General features: G+C 42.8%; 1 protein-coding gene across 6 annotated transcripts in view; it reads right to left on the bottom strand.

The window, feature by feature from the left end:
- Nucleotides 1-13253, bottom strand: part of LOC118922437 (kalirin) — a 483582-nt gene that overhangs the window by 282036 nt on the left and 188293 nt on the right. For all 6 annotated transcript variants that reach the window (XM_057503419.1, XM_057503422.1, XM_057503431.1 and 3 more), the window contains one exon: nt 10249-10363. In XM_057503419.1, the coding sequence (XP_057359402.1) occupies nt 10249-10363 (115 nt within the window). The remainder of the gene's footprint in view (nt 1-10248; nt 10364-13253) is intronic.

Below are 13253 nucleotides of genomic sequence, written 5' to 3'. Positions count from 1 at the left end.
AGATGGAGTGGAACAGGCAAGGAGAGACATCATTCTTTTAGTAAAAGCGACATTGGCAAACTGGTGCAGAAATTTTCTGCAACTGGTGAATGTATTCACTACGGTTATACTCTCAGCAACAAAAGGCCTAGATAATGGTGTTTTTCTTGTTCTTGCCTTCCATGTTCAGAGAAAGAAAATATTGTCTGAAAGGGAAGGTTTGAAAAGACAAATTAGGGCTTTTATTTCAGCGTTTGTGGCTTTTGAAAACAGTGAAGGAGCCAGTGGAAGTTCCAAGAGATAAGTATGCTTCAGGCTTTGGGACTCCAAATCTACCTAAGACTGAAGACAAACCAATAGGAAGGACTTTTTTCTTTTAATTTTAAGAAAGATTTTATTTTGTAAAAAATTTTAAGAATTGGCTTAGACATACCATTTTATTTAGGCATTTTCCCTTCCAAAATAACATCTTTATGAAGTTCTCAATTTCAACTTGTAATTATTACATACCTAGACTAAATATTTTCACAAATTTTATTTTATTGGATATTTCTCTAAGATTATATTAAACCTATTCTGTAGTTGAGGAAAAATAATTGTTGCTTTGTGTTTACTCAAGTTTCAGTGTTTCACTAAAATTTTTTAAATGAAGCCTGGAAAGTCCAAGGTCTAATGAGTAAGAAAAGCAGAACATTATCATTTGGAGTCCCTGACAAAACCCATCTATGTCTTTTTGGGCAGCCAAACTGAGTACTCCACCACCTGGTGGCAGCATTCCTAACTTGCCAGAGTGTATATAATAAAAAATTAGTGTCAGTGTGCAAAATATGCCTAAAATGTACACAACTCCAAACACCAGTGAAGGACACATGAAAAGACCTAACTGATGACAGATGAAAATGATCATATGGTGGAAGTGGGAGAAACAGCCCCAAATCTGGAACCCACCAAGTGAAAAGTACATCCTTCTTCCCCAGTGCTAGGCTGTCTCTCCAACATCTATATTCAGAGAACTCCCTTATTTCCAACATTTCAGACAAATGAGTCTGAACTAAATTTAAATCATCCTGTTTCCCTAGCATAAATTTCAGAATAACCTGAAGGTACGGGGACTTGTTTCACCTGACCTGTTGAAATTAACCTAATCAAGGTGGCACCAAAAATGTCAGTTTTCTAATTGGCCTGCTGTTGGTGAACTGTAGCCTTCAGGGGCCTAAAACAGAAAGAAAAAGGCTGCACCTATGCTAAAGGCTCAGTCAATACTGCTGCCAGAGACAAACTCCAAGGAGACCCAAGCTGGAAGGCAGTTAAGGACCACAGCTCAGACCAGCACAGGGGAGGCTAACAACCATTCCTTGGCCAGCCAGGAATGATGGCACAAGCCAGCCAAGGAGCTGAAACACATCCGGAGGCATAACTAGAAAGATGCCAAGGGCAAAAAACAATTCAGTCTTTCCAGATTTCATCAGATCTGAACTTTATGTATCATCCCCATTAAGAAACTTTAGTTTGGGAAAGTAAAAGAATCCTAACCTGGGAGACCTAAAGGGCAGGCCCTTGGACCAAATCCTTTACTCTCTTCAAATTCAGGATCAGGATCAACTGCATAACAGATGGCCCTAATTTAAGGTTTCTTGATGGTGGTGATAACGATGTTTGCACAGAGGGGCCTGGGCAATGATGAGCAAATAAACTTAAATTGGAGAAATGGAGAGACTTGGAAGTCTAAGGCAAGGCATACAGAAATATAAATTGGGAAATTTGGAAAGCAATTTGGCAATGTGTATCACCAGCTTGAAAAAAAGTCTAAAATTGCCCAAATCTACATTAAACCATCTACATTTATAACAAAGATGTTTACTGAGAGTTATTTATAGCAATGAAGTTTTGAAAATGAGATGACAGATATTAGATATCTATTGATAGGTTAATTTAAATAGACTGTATCCCAAGACACATTATTATGCATAAAGTTTTTAATGCTAAGATAATATTACAGTATGATGTAAAGTGAAATAAAACAAAAAGGAAAATTAAATAAACAATATGATTCAATGCTGTTTTTAAAAAGCTCTACAGAAAAAAAAGACAGGAAGAAAATATGTCAGCATATTAATTGTTATTATGTCTAAATGGTACAGTTACAAGTATTATTTTTAATTCTTTATATTTTTGCACTTCTTTTCTATAGTAAAGAAATGCTTTTCTAATAAAAGAGGTCAAGACTTTTACTTTTTTGCATGATTAGGAATATATAGTCTTTCATCAGTATTTATTGTGGGCCTGCTAGGGTGTTACTGACCTTACTGTTGTAACTACTATTCCCACTTGTGCTAATGCTAACCTTAACCATCTCCCTAACCTTGACTTTGACAAAGCAATGCTAGGGACAATGAAGGAAAGTGTCAAAACGAGGTCCCTACTTTCAAGCAAGGAAGGGGAAAGAAACTGCTGTTTGCCCCCGGCTCCTTCTGTGTGCCCAGTCCTGGGCTAGTACCATGCATGTATTCTTGTGTGATCCTCACCACCACTGTGTTTGGTGATATCTTTAGGCCTACTTGACAGGTGAGTAAATTTGTCAGCAAGCAGTGCACAGTTCTTCTCCAGAGGTGGGGGTTCCAGGGTTCATCCTTCCTGGGCTGAAATTCCCAGCAAAATTTCCAGGATCAATGTTTTTCCTTAAGCCCACTCTTTACTAATTTATCAGTCTACAGTTTCACTCCCACCAAGTCAAAGTCCCTTCTAAAGGTCATGTTGAGGACATATGTGAAGGACACCCAACACCTCCTCTCCATCAGGAATTCTTTTCTCCAATGTTGGGTCCTGGATTTATCACCTAAAGGCAGGTACTAGCGCCTGTAATAACTGGGCTCTCACAGTTACTTCATGACGCATGGTTTCTGCCTCTGATTATCCAGGTTATTTTTCCCCAGGAAATCACAAATGCTTGTCTCTGCATTTGAGGCATCATGGCTGGTGTTCCCTCTGCCACACACATGGGTTTCCATCAGGACGAGCAGGCACAGACATGCCAAGTCCAGCAGTTGGCATGGACAAGGAAGTGAACCAATTTCAAAATGCTATCGGCTGACTACTAACTAATGCCAGAATTGTGCTTCTGATGCCAGAGCAGAAAATAGAACCAGGCAGGTGGCTTAAAGAAACATCACAGACCCACGGAAATTGAACAGGACTACCATCCCTGGAATACAGTAGAGATCACACCCACCAATCCAGGCTTTACGTCACGGTCCCTGCTACTGACAGTCTTTCACTCATCTCTTTATATAGTTTCCATGGTCTTAAGTGCTTTTGCTTTTTCACTACATCTCTTGGTGGTGTTTGGTCACTAAGGCATAGTTGACTATCATCCACAGATGAGCAGTGTTTTCATATCTAAAACTGCACAGCAATGACTGAGGGAGGAAATCTGAGGCATCTGCCCTGCCACCTCTATTGTCCTGCACACCCACAGTCACCATTGCTGCCCTCAAGCCAGTAGGAGCCTAGGCTTGAGCAATCACCACTGCATTCCCTGCATGCAGCAACCTTGACACTTAGAACCCAAAGAAAACCTTAGAGAAACCAGGTTTGATGCACAGACTGTCACTGCCCATTATCATTACAGCTGTCTGCCCCCTCATCTTCTTACCATGCGCTTCCATGGTCCTATTTCAATCCAATTCTTAGCCCATCCTTAGGAGTTACCTTCCTTCTCTTCCCAAATCTGTCCCCTCACTCCATTACTACCACCTCCTTCCCTCTGGCCCCCTCATCTCTTCAGAGGATAAAAGCTCAAGATGTGCTGCTAGACCATATGGCTCCAAATATATTGGCTGCATACCCATAGGCAAGTACCTAACCTCTCTGAGCCTCACTTTCCTCCTGTGTAACACAGGAATAATAATACACATTTCAAAGTGCCATAAGAATTAAGTTATGCACGCAAAATACTTATCACAGTACAATAGGTTAAACACATTTATAATGGCTAGCATGTATTCATCACTTAGTAGATCAGTTCCAGAAGTTGGAAGCATTGAGTGCTTTCTTCACACTCAAAACCATGTTTGAAAATTCAACCATGTTTTTGCATATCATGGAAAAGCTAGTCAAAGAAAACTACATATGGTACAACATGGTTTTTATAAAAACTCAAAAAATAGGCAAAGCAAAACAATGTATCATTTATAAAAAATATGGTAAACTATATGAAAAAAGAAAGAGATGGATAGACAAAACTCAGAATAGTGGTTATTCCTGGAGGAAATGAGAGAGACAGGGTAGGGAGGAGTCACAGGTAGCTTCAAGCACAGAGGTGATGTTCTGAAGTTGGGGGGTGGGCTCTCAGGTGTGCACTTTACTATTAAGCTTCATAACTTCCATATACATTAATTCCTTCATATATTGAAAATATTACTATACAAATGTGTGCATATACACTTGTATTCAGGAGACAGACTAACAAGTACTGAGTCCCTGGGGGCTACAGAGAAATTGCTATATAATTTCCTCACACATCCTTGTGAGATGGACATTCTTTTCCCAAAATAAAGTCAAAATATTGGACTCAAGAATATTGAGTAATATGCCCAAAGTCTCACCCTGTGCCAAAGGTCACCCATTCGTCCCTCCATGTCCATTCTCACCTTCTCCCTTCTACCCAATGCCCTGGGAGGCCGACCGCACAGGGACTGCATCGTGAGGCTCCCCATTACCTGGCTTCAGTCACATCCGGTCAGTGACAAACAATGACAGGAGGTCAGAGAAATGGAGGGCAGTGAAGGAAGAATATCAATCCCCTTACCCCATCATGAAATCACGAGTGGCTTGGCCTCTCTCCACCAAAGGTCACAGATCCTCTCACATACCTGTCTCTGTCCGGATTCTAGGAACTGCTCCTCACCTTGCTCTTATGGGCCTAGAAGTAGCAATGTGTCCCCTTCCTCCTGTTTCTAGCCCTGGATAACTGGGGATCCAAACCTTGCTGGTCCCTTGCCTGCATCATGTAAGCTGTCCTTTCATTAAACTCTTCTCAGATTACCCAGGGTGAGTGGACACGTGTTTTCTGACTGAGAAGCGGTGGGTCTGACCCAGTGTCTTCTCTCTCTCCTAAGATGCCTCTCTTCCCTTTGCTGTGACGGTCTGCACAGTTCAAGGAAGCTGACCATTAGCAACGGTGATGTGATTTTGTGTTCCTTAGTAGCAGAGTAGGGCACTATTTGCTTTCGAGGCTTATGTTACACACAGCTAACAATAGAGACACTTAAATGATAGTGCTGAGAAATTTGTATAGAATGTAGGAACTGTAATAGAAATGATAAGCCCTCTATACATAAGCAACAAATTTAATTTAAAATGAATCTGAAAAGGTATGTTTTAGGCCAATGTTCTCATTGGTCCTATTTTATGGACCTTCCATCACTACTCCCCGCAACCTCCTTTAATCGATGATCCCAGAGCAAAGGGCAGGATGCCAACAACATGCATTCAGTGATGACAGGCCCTTACAACAACATGCATTCAGTGATGACAGTTTGGATAGCTTGGGCTCGTTCATGCTGAATACAGTGGGAGGACACCCTTGCAGTTTTTATGTCCTCATCTTTTAACTGTCTTTCTGGCTTTCTCTGTTTATTTCTATTTTCTGGTGTTGCTGCACAAGGCCAATACTGGCTATAAGCCCAATTTATATCTTGCTGAAATCAGTAGAGAAAGAGCAAATGTTATCAAATAATAAACTGAATACTGGCACCTTTGTTTGACTGACATTATAGAATATCCCATCTTAATTTCTTGTTATCTTTCCTCACCAATATGACACCTGCATTCCTTGCCAGAATACTTACCATCTCAGGCATGCTGCTAAGAGCAGAGTTAAGTGGCAGATACATCAAGGGGCTAAAAACTGGTGCTCTTAGGAACAGCAGAAAGATGATCATTACAAAGCAAGACAAGAATGATGATGAAGAGGAGGAATTCAATGCAATAAAAAATAAGCTAGGATTTCTTTACTACATACTTTGATATTCCTCTTTCAAGCATTTGATCAACTCCCAAAAATCACAGTGGGCAGATTATCCACCTTGTAAGCTCTGCCTGGGCAACTGTTTACTCTCAGGCTAGATTTTCTATCTTGTCTCTCAATTTCTAGGGACATTCATCAGCAGATTGTATCTGAGTATTTCCTTTCCACCCCTTTCATGTACAAGTAACTGCAATCAGATAATAGGCCAGAAGGATAAACATGCTAGATAAATGTAGAATGGATGACAGCCAGAAAAAATTACATGAGAACTCCCCAAGGTCCCTATCCAGGCCCTAGCTCATAGTAGGCACTCAACAAATATTTGTTGAATTGAGTGAATGGAGTTGTTAAGAAGTTGAATTATAAGATTTTAAGGCCCTTTCTTACCCTGATATTCTATGATTCCTCAAAACAAAATGATAGAAAGCTTGGAGAGGACCCAACAGATGGATGCTCCAACTCATCAGAAGCAAGAAAGAAAGTTGGAAAGGACTCATTTTGGGCCGAGATGGATCCCAAAAGAGTAACTGAGACAGTTCCAAACTCACACCCTAAGGATGATCCTTGGTCCCAAGTGGTGGCCCAAAATTCCCACCCCAAGTCCAGAGCGTCTGAAAAGCTGTTCTCTTAGGCTTTAAAATGTAGACAAAACCTGAAGCGAAATTCCACACCTTATTTAGGGACCCTGAAAAAGGGACAGTATGTTGGTGGGGATGGTAATATTCTGTTTTGTGCTCCTAGATTTTATGATACATCTTTTTTTTCCCAGTATCATAGAAACACAGAATTCAGGGCAGAAACGTTTCTGAAATTATCTAACCCAGTCTGCAGCCCCATGCAGGAATTCCTCCAGCATCCTAACAGGAGGTCATCCGGTCCCTAGACTCAAGAAGCACCTTCTCCAGAGGCAGTGGCACTACTGCTGGACAGCTGCCACGTGGGTAGGTTCTGTCTTCCCTTCAAAGTCCTGCTCTACCTTCAAACCACTGATGTAACAGAGACTATGCCTGTTCCCTCCTCTTCGGGCCTGCTCTCTGCTCTCTTACCACTTGAAGTTAGCAATTACTTTTCTTCCATTTTTCCCTCCTGCCAGAAAACATCCTTCAATCTGTCAATTGTGCAGACACAGTTTGTGGATCTCTTAATGTGCTGCTCCCCTGACAATCCTCTCAGTGGTCAATGTAGTTCTTAAAATGGGCCTGGCAGAACTCAGTGTTGCAGAATTGAACACAGTGGTCCAGCTGTGGCCAGGACTTCACAGGGTATAATGAGACAATTTCTTCCCATTCATTTATAAATTGTCACAACCACCTGTTTAATCATCTGTTCTACAATGGTGCTGGAAAGGGCCATCAAGATCACTGGTTCCTTAGATTCTGGGATTCTCTTTCATCACCTACTGGCCCTTATTTGCCTGTATTTTGCGGGCTGGATCATCTGCCTGGTGGTCATTGGTTTGGCACTGGGTAGGGAAATACCTTGAAACACCCCAGGTTTTCCCTAACTTTTTCAAAATATCTGTTCCTTCTCACTGTGAATACTCAATCTGCCTGGTATATAGAGGCTCTAAATATTTTTTATTAAATAAAAAAGAATGAATAAATACATGAATAAATGAATAGGTCCCAAAGGAGTCTGTCTTTTTAGCCTCCTGGGCCATGACCAGAATAGATCATTTCTGCTCATCTGTCATCTACCTAATCTAGCTAATCATTTCCATAGTTTCCCTTCTTTCCCAGAGCCATGACTAAGCAGAAGAGTGGCAAACACTATCTGACTCACTAAGTTCTTCGGTTTCCCTCCCCCAACTTCACTGTCTTTAGGACAATTCTGTTCCAGGTTTTGCTTCCAATAGTCATCATGTGTGAACTTGTGACCAAGAGAATTGGGAGGTGATGGATGGGCATGGCTGGTTGGCAAACTCTGCAGCCTGCCAGGTACTCACAACCCTAATGAACACAGGCCCCTCAGGACAATAGCAGCAGGCATCCCAGAACAATTCTTCCCATAAAGGTAACAATAGGATTCTTATCTCTCACCTGCCAAAACCTGTGAAGAACCTTTTCTGTTCTCAGGAGCACAGAAGCCAAAGCCTGTGATCACCCTCTGAGAATCAGAGAGCCTGCATCTGTATGTTCCCTCAATGATAATGTATTGTTTCTCCTTTTTCATGACCTTCCTCTCAGCCCCTCTTGGGTTTTGTTCCTTTTTACCCAACAGAAATCTTTTCCTTTTTAATTACTTCCAATCTATTCTGTCCCATCTTTGTTTAATCAGTCAGAAAGAAGAAAAGTGTTCTTCCAATTCTTTTACCTTCTATTGTAAAGAAAAGATGAGCATGCATTAGCTGCAGGGATGTGATAAACATTCCAGAGAGAAAAATGTACCCTTCATATCTCTTGGGATCCCAATTTCTTCTGGCTCTAAAAGTAATGAAAGTCAGTCATGGGTCCCCATGAAAACTTTTCTTGTAAATTGCTTTAGAAAATGCCAAGTTTTATGCCTGTTAGTAGTATACTTGGGAAAGGTGCTTTTAAAACTGCTTAGCCCTAAGATGGCTAAATTGCTAAATTACCTACATCAATCATGGGTTATTTAGTCCATCTCCTTGCCTCCAAGACAAGGGGGAATATTTCTTCTGTATAAAGACTTCCGGGGAAAAAAATTCTATTATATTCTTCATTCAAAGTCTCATGCACTCAAAGTTTATACGTTCTTCTTTGGAAATAACCCAAATACCTTTCCTTGGAGCTTAAGACCTTTTCTCTCTTTTCTGGCCCCTGATGGATATGATACAAGAAAAAAAAAAAAACACTATTTGACAGATATCATTTGTTCATAGCCTCCTGCTTAGAGCTCTTCAGGGCCTCCCATTGTATTTAACATCCTTCCAAGCATTTGATGACTGCTTTTAAATCCCCATTGCCACCTGCCCATCACCATCCATCAATCTCTTTACATTTGTCTTCCCTGTAGCTCTTCCAAATGTAGTGCTTGCCTCATTTGACACCTGCTTCAAGAACTTAATCAGCACCTTTGATAATTATCCAAGGTCTCCCAGCAAAGACAGAGCTGAATATATAGCTTCTCTCTACAATTAACTAATTCTCCTATAAAATGTGTAGAGACAAGATGAAGGTTCTGAAAGCCCAAGGCACCACTTCTTATTTGCCACAATGAACACTTGACAGGCCCCAGCCCTCCTAGGAGACAGAGAACAGAGTTCTTGATGGCCAAAAGCAAGGATTGGAAGAGCACTGGGGCAAGAGTCAGGAAGGCTGAGTTGCAAGCCAACCGCTGCCACTGCACCCTATGAGGAACTCTCATCCCATATCAACCCTGTTTCCTAAGCAGATCATAACATGCACTTGCCTAGATTACTTCTCAGAGCTCTTCCAGTTCTCACATTCTATGTCTCTGACTAGACAAAGGCTTCTCTTCTCCCTTCTTGAAAGATAGAGACCATCTCCTTGACATGTCTCTCTCCACCCACCACTGTGGACAGCACCAACTAGAAACACTCAGAAACCAATGTTTCTTAATCTTTTAAAAAATTATCACCAGCCCTAGAGAGCTTTTTTTAAACATTTTTCCTTAATCGTCCCACCCAATGAAATTTTAATACCATGAATAAACAGTATATCTGTTTACATACTGCATGTATCTGTGCTTAATTTATAAAAAAGCAAGTTTTTGCTACCCCCAAGAACCAATTTTCATCCCCCTTGGGGGCAGTATTACTGCATTGAAAAATGCATGACTTAGACTGACCCCAGGGCTGCCACTATCTGAATGATACAAGTGGAGTTATTTGCCCCAAACTTCAAAGCCACAAACATTCACAGGCCAGAGGTTTTGAAAATAATCCATTAAGGATAAGGCAGGGTAGAATCAGCCCAAGTTCCCATTTCCCTAAAGTAAATAGCAGCTTCCTATCATTCTCTTCCAGGCCACACTGACTCCTATTCCAGGCCCTGTCCTGGTTCTCTTTCCCTGGGACCTTCACCTCTGCCCATGGTTCCCACTTCCAGCTCCCACTTCATTCATATGAATCTCAGTGGTAACAATGGGAGTGATGGGAATGAGGTGAACAATGGATGACGATGTTCCAGGAATAACTAGAATCCACTCCATGGGCAGAATCAACAAGGCGTCTGGCAGGGATACAGGCCTATTCCAACTCACTTGCATCAGCCCAGCTCCCCGCCTCCCTTCCCTGTGGACATTCCCCTTCCCCTTACCTCGGCACGCTGGCCAAATAGGTTACAAGTTTCCGCAGGTCTTCCTGTCTTATTCTGTCATGATTGCTGCGAGCAGGGAAGGTCAGGATGGGTCCACCTCGCTTATCACGGCCCCCTGCAGGGAGGAAGAAGAGGGATCTTAAGAACACCAGCCAGTAAGTGTGCCGTAGAGGGAAAAGAATTCCTTCTGGGTGCTGGAGGAAGCAGGCAGAAATCCAGTTACTACTTAGGACAAGGCCATGGGGTTTAGGTATAGATAACATGTGACCTTGGGTAAGTCTTTTGACTTCTTTGATGCTTCATCTGCAAGATGCAGATGGACATGACGATGAGCACATTATGGGGCTGCTGCAAGGACTGATGAGCTGGTACATGGGGAAGCTCTGAGAAAAGTAAAGAAGTAAAGCTCTCTATGGATGAGATGATAAGGGAGGTGGCGGTAACTGCTCTTACTGAGAAAACAAGCTGTAGAAAGTGTACAGTCTTTGGAAAGTTCACTTCCAATGCACTTCTCTTTGCCTACTTCTGTGAGGTGGGAGGGCTCAGGATTACCTGACTACCATGGTGAGAAGCCCTTGAAGCACCCATCCAGGACACCATTGCTGGAGGTTTTCAGTTCCATAGAAAAATTTTCTACACAGAAAAGGACACACCCCTTGCCTGCCTGCCTGAAGTGCCACCTGTCACTCCAGCCTGCCAGGTGGGCACATGAATCTTTGTTGGCAATAAGGATGCTCAAGGTCTTATTCACTGCAAATGCATAGTTGCACACTATGATTACAAATGTTTTCTAAATATCATGGTAAAAAAACTGGGAGGAGTATACTGAAATGATGATCATTGTTCTTATTAGCAGGCTGGGATTTTACATGGTTGCTTTTTCTTTCCTCTATTTTCCAAACTTTCCACTCACTATTTATTCTATGATTTAAAAATGTATTCACTAGTAGGTGTGGTGATTAGGAAGCAAGATCAAGTTCCTCAGGAGGATTAGATGGGAATGAAGCTAAGGTATAGCAACCATGTCCTCAAGGGCATTGTCTATCACACCAAGAACCCCCGTGCCATGATCACAGACTCCCCAGCCCACACACAACTGAGGCAGCCACGTGACATCTCCCAGAGCAGGAACCACAAGAGGAACTAATGCAAAAAGGAAGAGGGTTTGCTTGGCCATCACCAATACTGGAAAAGAAGCTGAAGCCCAGCCCTCTGAAGAAGAATCTCTTCCAAGGAAAGGCAGAGCCTCCTAGACACCCCCAAGGATGAGTTCATGGATAATGTTTCCCTCTAACTGGGGGGTCCAGAATCCATACAGAGGGGAGGCTCAACAAACAACATCCAATTCATTCCAGGATACTCTTGCAGAGGAAATAAGGAGTCTGCAAGGAGAAAAGGATCAAATAAGATCAGAGCCACTGAGAGATTTGCCCTGGTGAAAAAATGTTTCAGCGACAGCCCTACCCCCCTGCACCCCCAAACCCCTGCCCCAGCTCCAAGCCAGGGCAGAGTTATATAGAAATACCACAGAAGTGGGCCTGGGCCCCCAGCTCCAGACCTTCCGTACCATGGGCCCTGGTTCTCTGAATAGATGGCCACCCCCAACTCATCTGCCCTGGAAATGGTTCCCACCTCCCAACTGCCTTCCACATGAGGAAAAGGAAACAGGAGGATTTAAATGGAAGGTTTCCCAGAGGCTGGGAGGATCTCCCACACCCCCAACCTTCCCCTCCAGCCTGACACCTTAAGGATTTCCACTCTTAGATGATTCTAATGGCAGCTGTTGCCTTTACTCATGACCTTTCACAGGTACTTTAACGGAGCTGTGGGAACATGGAGAGCCAATGCTGGTTTGACTGGCAAAGGCTAAATAAGGAGTTTAGAAGGCTACTGGCACTGTCTCTCAAGCTAGAGCCAGTTCTACCCTTGGAGACAGGAGTTTCATAATCATGGCTGGGGAAAGTTCCAGATGGCAGGAGAGGGGGAATGAGGAAGCCTGGGAGAGATCGAGAGGGAGCAGAGAGATCAAACCAAGCATTTTTCAGAAAGGAGGCAACCTTGCAAGACTGTAGGAGTAAAAGGAAGAAGCAGAGAAAGAGGATCATTATGCTGGAAAGAATGGGGACCATGGGTGGGGCAAGGCCTCAGAGCAGGGTCCTGCCCCTTTCTCTGGAGGGAAGAGGGAACAGATAAATTATGGACGGGGAGGAGTTCAGCCTGCCTGGGGAAGATTGTTCTTCAGGTAAAATAGGAGACAAGATTGCCTGCCAATGGTCAGGGTAGGCTTGAGGTGCTGGGGAAAAGAAGCAGGCTGTCACGGGCCAGCATCCATAGAGAATGAACAGCAAGGAAGTGTATAATGTGGGCTTAAAAGGCTATGGCAGGAGATTGGGGCACCGTGAGAGCTCTGTTGAGGGCTCTGGATATGGAGTACATGCTGGGGCCTAACTTGAGTGAAGGCAGAATAGAGCTAATGCATGGGCCCAGTGAGGGTGCGAAATGTCCTGCTGGATTTTTAGTTCCCAGAATAGAGGGAACAGCATATGTTTTGTTCATCTGATATCCATCCTCTCCCAACTTACAGGGAAACATCAAAAAAGAGTTAAAAGTAAGAGGCTAAGGCCACAGACATATCAAGGGTCAAGGTCTTGGATATTCATGGCCAAGGTAAGGAGGTGGAAGGCTTTGGTGTCAAGGAGACTGAGCAGACACGAAGGTATAGGCTTAGATCGATAATTGACAAGGTTGTTGAAATTATAGAGGGCAATAAGCACAGATGAGAATGAGAACCCCCTGCTAAGGTCTATGTGCATTATGGAAGTGGATCCCAGAGGGTGGAAGACAAAAGTAGTTGTTTTAAAAAGGTGATAGAGATGGTAGCAGGATCTTCAAAAGTGCCATTCCGCTGCTCATCAAATACCTATTTGCCTACTCATGCAAGGCTTTGGTGCTAGGAGCTACAGGATAGGAATGTATACAATAAAGAGAGCATTATTTGATGCTGT

This window comes from Manis pentadactyla, chromosome 1 (genome assembly GCF_030020395.1).
Source record: "Manis pentadactyla isolate mManPen7 chromosome 1, mManPen7.hap1, whole genome shotgun sequence".
In the NCBI taxonomy this organism is placed as follows: Eukaryota; Metazoa; Chordata; class Mammalia; order Pholidota; family Manidae; genus Manis; species Manis pentadactyla.
Note: the sequence above shows the minus strand (reverse complement) of the source record. Positions and strands in the feature narration are given on the sequence as shown.